This window comes from Quercus lobata, unplaced genomic scaffold (assembly GCF_001633185.2).
Source record: "Quercus lobata isolate SW786 unplaced genomic scaffold, ValleyOak3.0 Primary Assembly Scq3eQI_1902, whole genome shotgun sequence".
Taxonomy (NCBI): Eukaryota; Viridiplantae; Streptophyta; class Magnoliopsida; order Fagales; family Fagaceae; genus Quercus; species Quercus lobata.
In genome coordinates, this window is record NW_022154706.1 from 29,216 (window position 1) to 42,768 (window position 13,553).

Consider the following 13,553-nt stretch of genomic DNA (forward strand, 5'->3'; position numbering starts at 1 on the left):
TATTATACGCGGCTCTGCAAAACTACTGGTGTAGGATTCTAAGCTTTTAATTGGGAAAATCATTGCTAGGAACATTTCATGGGCAGTAAATTATATGAACCATCATGAAATTTTCCTTTCTTGGAAAAAGAACAACCCAAAGCTTCTTCGACAAAAAAATGAGAAATCAAACTTGAATAAGTAAACTCATTTCGTGATTAGGTCGAACTTAACTTGAATAAAATTAAATGAACTAATCATGATAATTTAATACTTAAGATAACCACCAATGCATTTCAGTCATTGACAACACTAAAATAATAGTAATTGCAAGACTATTTGAAGCCTTGGGCATTTCCTCTTGAATATTATAGTTTAGTTTTGACATATGTTGAGTCCAGATTTAGGTTGGTAGATTGTGAGCAAAAGTATCTTGTAACTTGTCTTAGAAAGTTTATCTTTAAATTCAAGACTGCTACTAAGGTTCCTGCATAACAAGTTCAAGCTTTGGTTGTTTGATAGCAAGTCGATTGATTGAACAATTAAGTTTTTGATAGATCGAGATTATTTTGAATAAATCGAACTGCATGCTTTAGAAATGCAAATTCAGCACCTCCTGGTAATACTGTAGAAGGAACACAGGAAATGTTATAGTGGCTTTGCAAATTGAAATCAAGTAGCCTTGCTCTCGGGCAAAATTCTTGTGCAGGATTGTTAGCTTTATTTGAGAAAATCATAGCTACGAACAATTCATGAGCTGTGAATTAATTAACTAATCATTAAATTTTCTTTTATTAAAAAAATGAGCAACCAATTCTCTATTTTCCTATAATAAAAAACACCCAATTATGTTCAAATAGAATTAAGTAAATCAATCAAGATATTTTAATCCTAGGCTTGGCTCGTTTACCATCATATCGGTATCTACTATAGGCCTACCTCCAAAATCACAAACCTAGCCTAAATATACCTCTAACCCCCTTTCATCCTAACCTCACCCTGCACCAAATCTTGTGAAAAGAGAAAGTGCCATTGTGCGAGATCCCATTTTTATGGTTAAAAATAATAATTAAAAAAAAAAAACCAGTAGATAAGTTAATTATTTGTAGCCTTGCCCATTTCCTCTTGAAATATTATATTTTAAATATATGTATATATATGAGATATCAAAATTTGGATTGGAGACAGACACAAACATGATACATGACTAGCGCTATGCAACTGACAAAGTAGAAAAATTGAAACAAAAAACAGCATTTAGTTCTTGAATCTAACACTCCGGCTGGTTGCTACATTAATTCCAGAGGCTTCTCCACCATAAGGACCAATAGGTTTCTTGATCTCCTGCACCTGCCCTTTCCGACGATTCACTTTTTTCTTGTGTTGTTCCTGCGTATTTTACAAAAGAGAGAGATTACTTACTAAATACAAGAATAAAGTGATTTGTTACATTCAAGCAGTCTGTCATAATACCTTGTACTTCTTCCTAGGATTTTTGGTTTGATTCTTGCGGTTCCGAGTCAGCCCTCTGTTCTTCTCCATCTGCAGCAAGTTTGACAGAAAATATATAATGAGAGTTTGGAGACAAAGATTATGATCAAGATCTAACAAGCCGGTGAAAATGGGGGTGTGCTCACCTCATAAGTGATATAGCGTTTTCCATCAATGGGTTCAAGGGAAGATGGGACTACCGCTGAGGTCCTGCAGAAGCAGAACTGTTTTCAGAATACAATACTACCAGAACCACAGAAAATCTAAGTGTGTAGCAACAGCAATTAAAGATTTGACTGGCACTCATAAACCATAAAAATTGCAAGATAAATAAACAATAATAATATTAATAATCAAACATGCACACAAACATATGGACAGAAAAATCTATAAAACGTGAGAGTAAACTTTAACTATATACTACAGCACAAAGGGATTTGAAAAAGTTATTCTTCTTATTCATAGATGTAATACTAAATACAAATCCATAGAGGGAATCCAGAAACCTGACTATAACTATTAGGAGGTAGCAAAAAGTATATCATCTAATCACAGTGCAGAAACACACCTTGAATACATCTCAGCTTTGGCAGCAAGTTTTGCAGCTCGTCGTTGTTCAGCTTGTTTGTAATATTCATCTTCTGAATCTCCTGTATCACCATCCCCCATGTCAGCATCCCCATTGACCTCAAAATTGTCAACTTCATCCACAACATCATCCTCAGATTTGATTCCAGCTCCAGCCAACACTCGGAGTTCATGCTTCCTCCGCCTTTCTCCAATATCATCCCTTTTAGGCAAATCATCATCACCAGAAACCGCCTTCCATATAGATTGAATACAAATGTTATTTAAATAGAGATACTTTTAAACTTCTCAAGAAATCAACTAGCAATATGGTTTCCCTAAGTTGAGAATTTTTTCTTTTTCCTAGCTATTGGAATATTTCATCAGAAAGAAGAATCTATTATTCACACAACACATTCAAATGATTCTCCATCATATTACAACCTAAAATTTGATAGAACCAGAATCACGTACATAAATCAACTATTGAATCATCCACACAAAAATGTAGGACACTACTATAGTAGATAGATAGTAAAATACAATAAAGTTGTTGGGTTGCAATATGAAGGGCTATGAATGAACCAAGCCAAGCAACATGATGAAAATTCAGGATTGTAAAATTAATTGTATTTCGTACATGATTCGAGCTTGAAATCATTACCAAACTAGATTACATGTTGGAGCTTAATTCATTTTCTTGTTGAACAAACTTAAGCTTGTTCACGAGCTTACATGATTAACTTACTTTTTTTCCTATGACTAAAATATTTTATTCCTTCACCAACAAATTTAAAATAAAAATAAAAATAAAAAACTAATAAATTAATTATAGATGAAATTATATTATTTGAATTAATTAGATTGTTTTTTGTTTATGAAATTACAAAAGTTAGATTCACCAATACTGTATTGTTCAAATTATATATAATTTTATTATAAAATGAATTTTTTATATTATCAAGAAAATATAAATAATAATTTGATATCATATGAACTTATTTTACAAACTTACGCAATCCAATCTCAAGCCTATATAAGTATATTGTTATACATTTACACTTACAAACATATAATATTATACATAAGTCAAGCCTCATCCCCACAAGGTTGTTCACAAACACGTTATCATGTTTGAGCTTGGCTTGTTAATAGTCATAAATAGCTCAGTTCATTTACAGCCAGTAAGGCATAAATGACTTGACTGATGGTTGAGTCATTTGAGATATTAGGCAAAAAGAGTCAAATCTTATTTGAGTAAGACATTTATGGCAAAGCAGTGGTTTCCAAATTACAATGTACATTCCTGCTTTAAAATGGGGGAAGGAAATTTTAAATGTTGTAATTTGTAACCAATGGTAAAACTTAAAAGTTAAGGTACTGTTGAGAAGCCTTAAAACTTAAGAATGGAAAATAATTGTTGCAAAATGCACCAAATTAATTATTTTTTCCCATCAAAACATAAACCCTAAAGAAGCAAAAATGTATTATTAGACATGCACGGCACTCTACCCCCAACCTCATCCAACAGTTGAAAAGGACCCATGAAATGTCAGTAGCAATCTTCTTTTTTGGGGGATACCCAACATGGACAACCAAACATTGATGCTCATGTTCAAAATATTATATTAAATTTTTTTTTTTTTTAAATTAAAATAAAATAAAAACCAGCTGTCGTATTAAAAAGATTAATTATTTTTTCCCATCAAAACAAAAATCCTTCAGCAAAAATATATGTTTTGACATGCAGGGCACTCTACACCCAACATCATGCAACAGTTGAAAGGATCCATGAAATGTTGGTATCAATCTCCTTTTATGGGGATACCCAACATGGGCGACCAAACAATGATGCTCATGTTCAAAGTATTATATTAAATTAAAATTTTCAAAAAAAAAAAAAAAAGCTTTGAGTAGCCTTAGTACGCAGCTGGTGTATGAAAGAGATCAACTATATATATGTGATGGTTTTCTTTCACATTCAGGCTACAATTGATTGATGAAATTAATGTCCATATAAACTCACACATACAAAGAGGAGGTCCAATCAAGTTTTATACCTTGGCCTTATTTGTTTTAGCAGAAACAATTTGGGAAAGTTTACTTGTACTCAATGAACTTGGATGACCATTACTGAATCTAGTAGCCCCCACGTCTATAGCATCATCATCGAAATCATCATATGTCACAAGTCGTCTGTTCCATTCCAGCTTCAGTGAATTAGTACTCAAAATTTCAGAAAGAAGCCAACACTAGAGAGCTTAGGCAGAAACAGTACCCATTAACTGGCTTCAGACGTTTCTGGGCTTTATCAGACTTTGAAGCTCTGGAACTAAGGATACCCTCTTGTTTCAATCTTTCTTCGAGGGAAGCTCTTACTTTTAACATTTCCATGCTTTGTACACCGACTTGATCACTCTGCCATATTTTAACAGTTGCACATTAGCCAAATCGCAGCAACAAATATTTATGTTAAAAGAAAAGATATATGGGGACATGTCCTACATAAGGCCGAGTAGCATAAAAAGAACCATGTAGGAGACTTGAAATAGTTAGGATTTATCTTAGTTGTGTTGAATTGAATTAAAATAGAAAAATAAAAATTAAACATAACAAAAATGATTGATATCAGAAAAGAAACAGGAAAAGCATCAAACTTATAATATCAAATTTGTGATCACATCTCCATCAAGAATAATTCACCTGGCGTTTGCGTTTTCCTGCTTTGTTCTCAGTATCCTTCAAAGTTTCCACATTTTCCAACTCAGCTGTGTTATGAGCCTGCAGTATTAAAAGAAAACTAAGACATGAACTAAAAAGAGAATCACTTGAAAACAAAGCATGTATTACTAAGTTAAAGAAGTAAAAACAAGCATGTTTTATAGCGAAAAGACCTACCACTGTTGTTTCTTGGGTTTCAGCTGAAGGATAGGGCCCCTGATCTTTTGTAACAGAGTCACTTGACAATGTAGTATTCTCTCTACCCAACTTTACTACCATTTCAACCCCTTGATTGTTGTTCAGGAACTCCTCAAGTTCAGATGGAAGATTCCCATCAAGTTGTTTTGTCTGTTAGTGGAGCAAACATTAAAAAGAAGCAAGTTGTCAGGGAAACCAATCCACATCAGAAATAACTAACAGTATACCTCAATGACAGAACTGCTATAATCATCTATGTGCACAAAATGAGAAGAAAAATATGGGTAGAACACAGGTACTCATATGATCACAGAGGTTAAACATTGTCACATATAAAGCAATTTGATAAATGTAATACATAGAAAAATAATTCATCTTTTCCCAGTTGTTAACCAACTAGACCAGACCAATTTTTAATGATAAGCTTAGATCCTATCCACATCTTTTTAAAATTTACCAAAAATATATGGTGCATACCATATCAGATATGAAAGTACTTAGTTTTAACTTGTACAACCATCTATTGCAGCTATGTTGGCATTGCTTTTTTTTTTTTTAATTATATTCAGTTTTCATCAAAAGCAATAGATAGGCATACTTAGAGACAAAGGCCACCATTCAACAATTGTCCTCATCTGAAAAAAAAATACATATCTATATGAAAGTTTAAGAAGCAACGCCCATCTATATAGCATTGCAATAAATCCTAACAATGACAGATTAGCAAAATATTTTAAATATTCCATTATACCTGGACACTTATTTCAATTTTTTTCAAAGATTAATTAGTTTTAGATAGTGCATTATAATTTGGATCTTTCTAGCAGCACTAATAGCAGTTGACCTATCGGAGTGCCAGTCCATCAGAAACTTACACTTTTTAGTTATAATGAATGAAGTGAACCCCAGGACAAAGACATGTTACCCCTCCTTTTACTAAACCATTTTAAGTGGGCTGCTGGGTTCTTAAGGCATTCTCTGGCCCAACAAGTATTAGTTCTCTCAGCAAAGGAGGTGATCAAGCTCCTCCACTCCAGGTTGCAGAAATTACATAGATCACTCAAGGACTAAGTTATGAATGTAACTTCCAAAGGATTGACTATTATTCTAAACATGGTAAGACAGACAATAATAGTCACAGTGCACCAATTTAACTAATTTGAGAGGGGAACCTGATTCCTGAAAGAGAGGCAGAAATACAAAACATGTATAAAAATATTAATGTACCATCAATAGAGAAACATAAGCCACATTGCGTACACATTATTTAAGTACCAACTTTTTTAACAGATTAATACAAACAAATGATTGTTTTAGGACCACAACACTTATTGTTATAGAAATAACTACCTACTTATCACAAAATAATAATGTTAATTTAGCATTTTGATGGAGAAGAGAAGACCTTATCCAATAAGCTCTTGATCTCTACAAGGCGAGCTAGCACAGGATGATCACGAATGGGCTGCCCTTCAGACTTGAGAAGGAGATAGAAAGTTATAGCTTGGCAATACAAGAGCAAAAGAAGCTGCTTCATCTCCAAATAATGCACTCCTCCTTCCATCATGATTTCCTCCTTTTTAACCTTAAAACATCAAAACATTTACAACGCTGAATGCTAAGAAACCAATCAAAAGCATCTTTACATGTTATGACCTTTTGTGTGTGTGTGTGTGTGTGTGTGTGAGAGAGAGAGAGAGAGAGGGTGGGGGGGGGAGGAAGGGGGGAGAAAGAGAAACTGTAAATGAAAATTGGTGTGAGGACACTGGCAGGATGTACATGGTGAAGAGTAGGAACCACAAATATATGAACCCGGTTGGGACAACATAATGAGTCAGATCTACGGGCATTTAAACATTCAAACATTTTAAAATCTTTTGAAAGCTAAAAAAAATTCAAGGAGTATTACATATCAAAAAGAAACCTATAACCAACCCCCTGCAGATACCACAGATAAACATAGAACAAAACATAATATAAGCCCCTCAAAAAGGAAAAATTCAGAGATAAATCATTCATTTCTAGGTAGACTCCATCTAAATCATCCTTAATGAAGCGATGCACTTTATAACACTTAAAATAAACTAATCAACGAAGAAAATATAATACCATGCTTAGAAGTGGATCCACTTTTTTTTCAAGCTGTTCAATTGCATCATTCAGCTCCGACAGCAAGCCAACTAATTCTGGAGCAGAACTGTGGGATAAAAACGTTATTAACCAAGCACACAGAAGCAAAAGATATCACTGCTAATGATAAAAAATAATAATAATAAAAAAGAGAGACATTTATAGGAAGAAGCAGTGATTAAAGGCCTCCTCCAAAAAAATAAAACTCAGCAAAATAGCTTATGAACATATTTAAGCAGCAATAAGTGGATCAAGATCTAAATAATAGAAAATCTACAATTATCACAGTCAAGCATGTATTTGATATATACAACAACCTATGTAAGAAATTCAATGCCTTCGTAGCATAACAACCACATTATACATACATCCAATTAACAGTTAACAAGGCTCAAAATTGCAAACAACTTGGAGCAGGGGCATGATGAGGAGCTGAATAGAAACAGTCTAACAGAAGAGGATGCAGGCGGAAGATCTCTTAATAAACCACCACAAATACTAAACATCTTTAGATTTTGCAGCACCAGATGAGTTCACAGAACCAAGCCAAATGTAATATTATAACACATTGTTGGGGAAGCGAAGATAACGACTTAGGGAGCCACCAACTAAGTAGTTAATATAACATATAAGGACACCACTTATCCCGAAAGACTTAAGCCTGTGAGTTTGGGCCCAACTATGTTGTATTAATCACTCCATCTTGACATTCTTATTCAATGTGGAACTTCACTCCCACGTGTATTCCCAACACACATTCTATTAAATGTAGGTTCCACCTCTAAAAGGTGGATGGAACACCTTTTTTTTACATGTCCTATTTTACTACTTCTATTGGCATTATTTTTCTACCTTTTTTGTTCCCTTAACTTGAATCAACTTATTCTTTCTCACCGGTGCATTGTGCTGTCTTTTGAATAACCAAACCATCTCAAGAAAACCTCCCTCACCTTTTCATTAATATGGGCCAACCCTATCTTTAAAGGGGATTTCCTCACTTTGAATCTTATCTTTTCATGTACTTCCACTTATCCAAGCTACAAAGATCTATTACTCTAAAGAAATTGTCAACTTAACTATCTCTTTTTTTTTTTTTTTTTTTTTTTGATAGGTAATAAAAGTTTTATTGATAGCAAAAGTGCAATGTGTTTACAATTGTCAACCCAACTATCTCAACACCTTCAGTTTCACTTACATATAGTGAATAATGGTTGCCCACTTGACATCAAGCAACAATTGCTATAATTCAACGGCATTTCAAATCACCTTTTGAAAACTTCATTGCAAGTACAAGGCCCACTAATAAATCCCCTAGACACCCTTATTTTCATTCTTAGAAAACCCATCCCCTTCCCTACCCCTCAAAAATATATTCAATTTCTTCCTATAGTTGAACCAAGATTTTTTCTATAGATAATATAATTGCAAGCATAATTTTTCCACAAAATTTGGAGCTATGAAAGCATAAGAAAAGGGGAACCTCCCTAGTTGAAGGAAGCAAAATAATACTGCAGACCCATCTGCAAATATTCCTGTGGCATGTCCTATGTTGTTAATTTGAAGAAAGAAGAATGGATAAGCCAATCTGGTTACTCCATCATGTTGAAAGACATGATGAATCTATTGTGCATCTTGTATTAGTTCCCTCCTTCATCAGATTTCTACAAATTCTTATTCAATCTTTGGCTTTCTCTAAGATAGCCAGATTAGCTCAACAAGATAAATTTCTAAGTAAAAGCACCCCACACTAGATTTCATCTCTAATCATAATCTTATTACATTTCTAACACCACCACCTGTTTGAGCTCTGGAATGGCTATAACTTATGAAGCTACAAAACCTTTCTCCTTATCATTTTCTTCTGAGTATTACATTTCAGCCCTGATCAAAAAGAGTCAGCTCAAAAATATAACACACGAACAAGTGCAGAAATATAAGAACTACATAAACAAAAATTGAAAAACCTTACCTATATAAAACATCCATTTGTTCCTCCTTTGATAGAGCACTCAAATCTTTCTTAACCTCCTCATAAGCTGCTCCCGTGTCATCAAAGGCTTCTTTGATCCCTGGATATTTTTTTCTGCCTTTTCTTTTGGCTGACATTTCCTGTACAAGCAGCAATATTGGGCTATGTGTCATTCAAAAGAATTAATAGTCCACACACCCCTTTAAAAGTAACAAACAATAAAATATGGATAAGACATGTACAATGGTAACATATTGGTGTTATACGTGCAGAGGGAGTGAACAATCTGTGGATCAATTATTGCTTCATTGTCCTATAGCTTCTGAATTGTGGTGTATCATGTATGGTATTCAGGTTCATGGAGTTTCTTGGGTGATGCCAAAGTCAGTTGTGGATTTGATAGCCTCTTAACAAGGTCATTTTCGTAGACATTGGGAAACTGTTATTTGGAGAGCCATTCCTCATTGCTTGAAGTGGTGAATTCGGAGGAAGCAGAATGCTCAGTGTTTTGAGGACAGTGAAAGATATTTGCCTGATATTAAGCTGTTTTTCTTTAAATGCTGTTTGAGCGGATGTTAGTTGTGGGTTCTCCTTCTTTCTTTATGTTCATTATATGATTTTGTTGATCATTGTAATCTGTTAGATTGATTGTATTGCTCCCTTTGTATACTTCTTGTATACTTGGGTATTTGTTTTCTATCAATAAAATTTACTTATTAAAAAAACACAAAAGAGGATAACCCAAGCTTGAAAGTAAAGACCAAAGGTTTAACTTACTTATCTCTTTACTTCCTATTTTCATTAACAAGGAGAGAATATTGAACCCTCACCTCTAGAGTTAATTCCTTATCACTCGGATCACTACAATCTTCAATCACATCAAGGCCAAAGTCTTCAATTGTATAAGATTCTGCTTTTTGCATCTGTAGTTTCTTAACCGCTTCCTCCTCCTTCAAAGGTCCATCATCATCACTTGATTGTGCCTTCATCAGAAACAAAAAGGTTAGAGCAACTACAAAGACAACCTCAATTATATACATATGATTGCATTAAATAATTAGTTTGCGAACAAGATAGTTTCCATAGTGGCAGTAAGTGATTGTTGCTGGAAAATATATATATATATATATATATATTAAATACAAAGGGGAAAAAAGTGAGAAGGGATGTGGAGCATGATTGGACAAATAGCAAATAATATTCAAATCATCACCTCGTAATCAGCATTATCACCATGATAATATTCCTTCTTTTTTCCACCCCATAGAGACTCTTGTTCTTCCTCATCTTCTTCATCATCTTCAAGCATAGCATCTTCGACTCCACCAAATTTTTCCCGTAAATATTTCTGTGTCCTAGCCACTACAGACAATATGCACAATTAATCATACAAAACGTTACTCCAATTGTTGTAAGAACCAAAGGGAATAACAATTGAGAGTTTTTTACGTAAGAAAATATGTAGAGAACGATTTAGAACCCATCCCCCCTCCCCCCCAAAAAAAGAGAGATTCTCATCAGAGTCCATTCTATCATTTCAGCCAAAGGAATACCAAGTGATGAACCTAGTACTACCTAAGGTCACTTATAAGTGCCCCATAATAATTCCAAAATAGACTAATACCAATTGGCCAACTTGAAAACACGCTCAATTACACTTCGGAGATATGTAACCCAGGTGCAGGTGTAAAATTGCAGAATATGCATGTGTAGGATGTATGATTACTTTTTCTTAATGAATTAATTTACTTGTCCCCAAAAAAAAAAAAAAAAGTTATAGGAATATGCATGAAACAAAATGACATAGAGAGTTGGGTTGGTTTACAATAGCATTGATTTACTACAACGCTCATTCTTTTATTACTAATTTGTGTTTTGCAGTTTGCAACACTCAAACTTTTGTTTAATATTTATTATATACATCTACATCAATATTACAGGCTCTTGTACGGAAGAATGGTATTTTATTTAGCTAACAAAATCTTATACAAATGTAGGTGATTCTTTTTTTTTTTTTTTTTTTTTTTTGGAGGGGTGCTGTTAAGCAAGAATTTCCTCTAATTCAACTTCACATTTTCTCAATTAGAGCATCTTTATTTATGTAGATGCAGTTATGCAGTTGTTTTTTATCAAAAAAAGAAAACAAAAAACAAAACAAACAGCTTGAGATATACTTTCAAAGTACAAAACTGATTAAATGCAATGCAAGAAATTGCAAACAAATTTCCTTACTTTTTGCAATATCTCCAGTTTCATCATCTTCATCCTCGTCATCATTCATACCCTGTAAGCAACATTAGGATTGCCAAGTGGGAAAGAACAAAGATACAAACAAAAATCACACTGCTTGCTACATGCATATGCTCAATCAAAAAAACTTACAAAATAAGAATTCTGCCTTAGCATGTTTGTTTCAGTTATGCAGAAGAGATCTATAATGTTTTTTTTTTTTTTTGATAGGTAAAAATTATATAGAAGAGATTTGCATAGTTTTCACATATAGAAGGCTCTCTTAAAGTTCACAATTTTTTTTAGCATTCTTTTCCAAGATCTTTTAAATGTTTAAAACAGTTATATGCTTTCACAAAACTAAAAAAAATGTAACTTTAATCCTAATTCACACATGACAAGCATTTTTATTCAACTAAAGGTTTAATATATATATATATATATATATATATATAAGTAACAACATTTAATTGGAAAAGAAAAAAAACTAAATTAAATGCTACATTATTCTCAACTAGAAGAATCTATTTTAAAATTTCAAAGCAACTATTACAACTTGACATAAAAGGGGGAAAAACCTTGAGATCAAAGACAGGTATCTCATCATCTGAGTCCACAATATCACCGTTCACATCCAGCGGGATAATATCCCTCTGCTTATGAACTGCAAACACAAATAAACATTAGAAAACCCATCAATTTTTCCCAAAAACTAAAACAATAGTACAAATACAAAATAAGTTTGTCACGGACTCCATAACATTGAAACAGTAAGCAACAGAAAAACAATAAATCAGAGAGCTTAAAAAAAAGAGCATCAAGCTCAATGTACCAACATGGTCTCAGTCACATTGAAAAAATATAGGCCAAAATAAATTGTTTCTCTAAACTTTAACCCTTGAGCAATTTTAGTTCTTGAATTTTAAAGAGTTCACATTTAGTCCCCAACAAACTGAAAGTGATCGCTTTTAGTCCCCAACAAACTAAAAGTAATGGCTTTTAATCCCTAAGAAGTTAAAAGTAATCAATTTTAGTCCATATCAAACTTAAACCGATGGCTTTTAGTCCTTAAAAAACATAGAGTGATTAAAAGTAGTCCTTGAAAACATAGAGTGATCGCTTTTAGTCCTTAAAAAGACATAAATTAATCAATTTTAGTTCCTATGAAGTGAGGGTGTATCATTTTTAGTTTGGCCAGGGACTAAATGCAATCACTTTAAACTTCAGATACTAAAATTGCTCGTGAACTAAGCTTCACAGTGTGTTTAAGCTGAAAATATAAAAGAAAATACTAACTGCACAAAATATTCAAAACTCATCAACTTTTTTTGTCTATTTCACAACTAAGAATACTACCAATACAAAAATAAAAATAAGTGAATCATCGATTCCACAACATCCAAATTGTGAGCAGCAGCACAAAAAAAAATGAATACAGATTCTCAAATTCCATCTCCAAGTTCAAGTCTTTGTTTAATAATTACACAAAGAATTGGAAAAAAAGGAAACAGAGAATGAGCTTTGCTTACAGGCATCAATTTCATCGTCCATGTCATCGGAGGCAACACCACGATTGCGTGAAAACCTCTTAGGGTTTATGACCTTTCCTCTCTTACCCATTGCTACAAAGATTCAAAGAAGAAAAATTAATAAAATAAAATTAACAAAACCCCTATATCATAAATTCGTAGTTCCATTTATTTACATAGCTTAAAGGGGTTATTAAAAACAAGGCAATATGAATAGAAGAAAGGTATTACCTGAAGTGAAAGGTGGCGCAGAGAGTGAGAGAGAGTTTTATGGTTTGAAATAACAGAGTTCGTCGGAAGCAAAGGATGAAAGGAGATTGGTAATGTGTAGAGCGGTGGCTGTGGGTGGTGGTGGTGGTGATTTTCCGAATGAAGGAGAGACTGTGCGGCGCGCGGAGGGTAGGAAACAAATGAAAGCAGAGGAAGAGAGGGGGGGAGGGGCTTAAGTTAATACATGAAAAACCAAAAAATAAAAATAAAAAGTGTTTAAAGACCTGGACAATTGGTCGGTTTGGCCGGGTTCGGATTCAGGTTCGACCCAAGTCAGTGGAAGCCTATCACCTGCAATTAGGTCTAGGTCATATGCAATCCCTGCAATATGCCAGCTGGTCCAATGACATGGTGCCAAATAATTAAATAAGACACATCATCATCATAACCAATTACCATCCTTTAATTATAGAGTAAAATATTATTTTAGTTTTTAAATTTTATTAAAAATTTATTTTTTATCCCTAAAT

At 33.5% G+C, this 13,553-nt stretch overlaps 1 protein-coding gene across 1 annotated transcript; it reads right to left on the bottom strand.

The window, feature by feature from the left end:
- Window positions 1-1,070: 1,070 nt before the first annotated feature.
- Window positions 1,071-13,259, bottom strand: LOC115972898 (something about silencing protein 10-like). Its single transcript, XM_031093126.1, has 17 exons — window positions 13,045-13,259; window positions 12,814-12,906; window positions 11,863-11,948; window positions 11,288-11,339; window positions 10,269-10,417; window positions 9,886-10,038; window positions 9,056-9,195; window positions 7,066-7,153; window positions 6,362-6,541; window positions 4,936-5,106; window positions 4,741-4,818; window positions 4,316-4,455; window positions 4,098-4,233; window positions 2,039-2,292; window positions 1,617-1,680; window positions 1,453-1,521; window positions 1,071-1,368 (listed from the first exon to the last, which is right to left on the bottom strand). The coding sequence occupies exons 2-17, from the start codon at window positions 12,902-12,904 to the stop codon at window positions 1,237-1,239; spliced, it is 1,983 nt and encodes a 660-aa protein (XP_030948986.1). The 5' UTR covers window positions 12,905-12,906; window positions 13,045-13,259; the 3' UTR covers window positions 1,071-1,236.
- Between the last annotated feature and the right edge of the window lie 294 nt (window positions 13,260-13,553).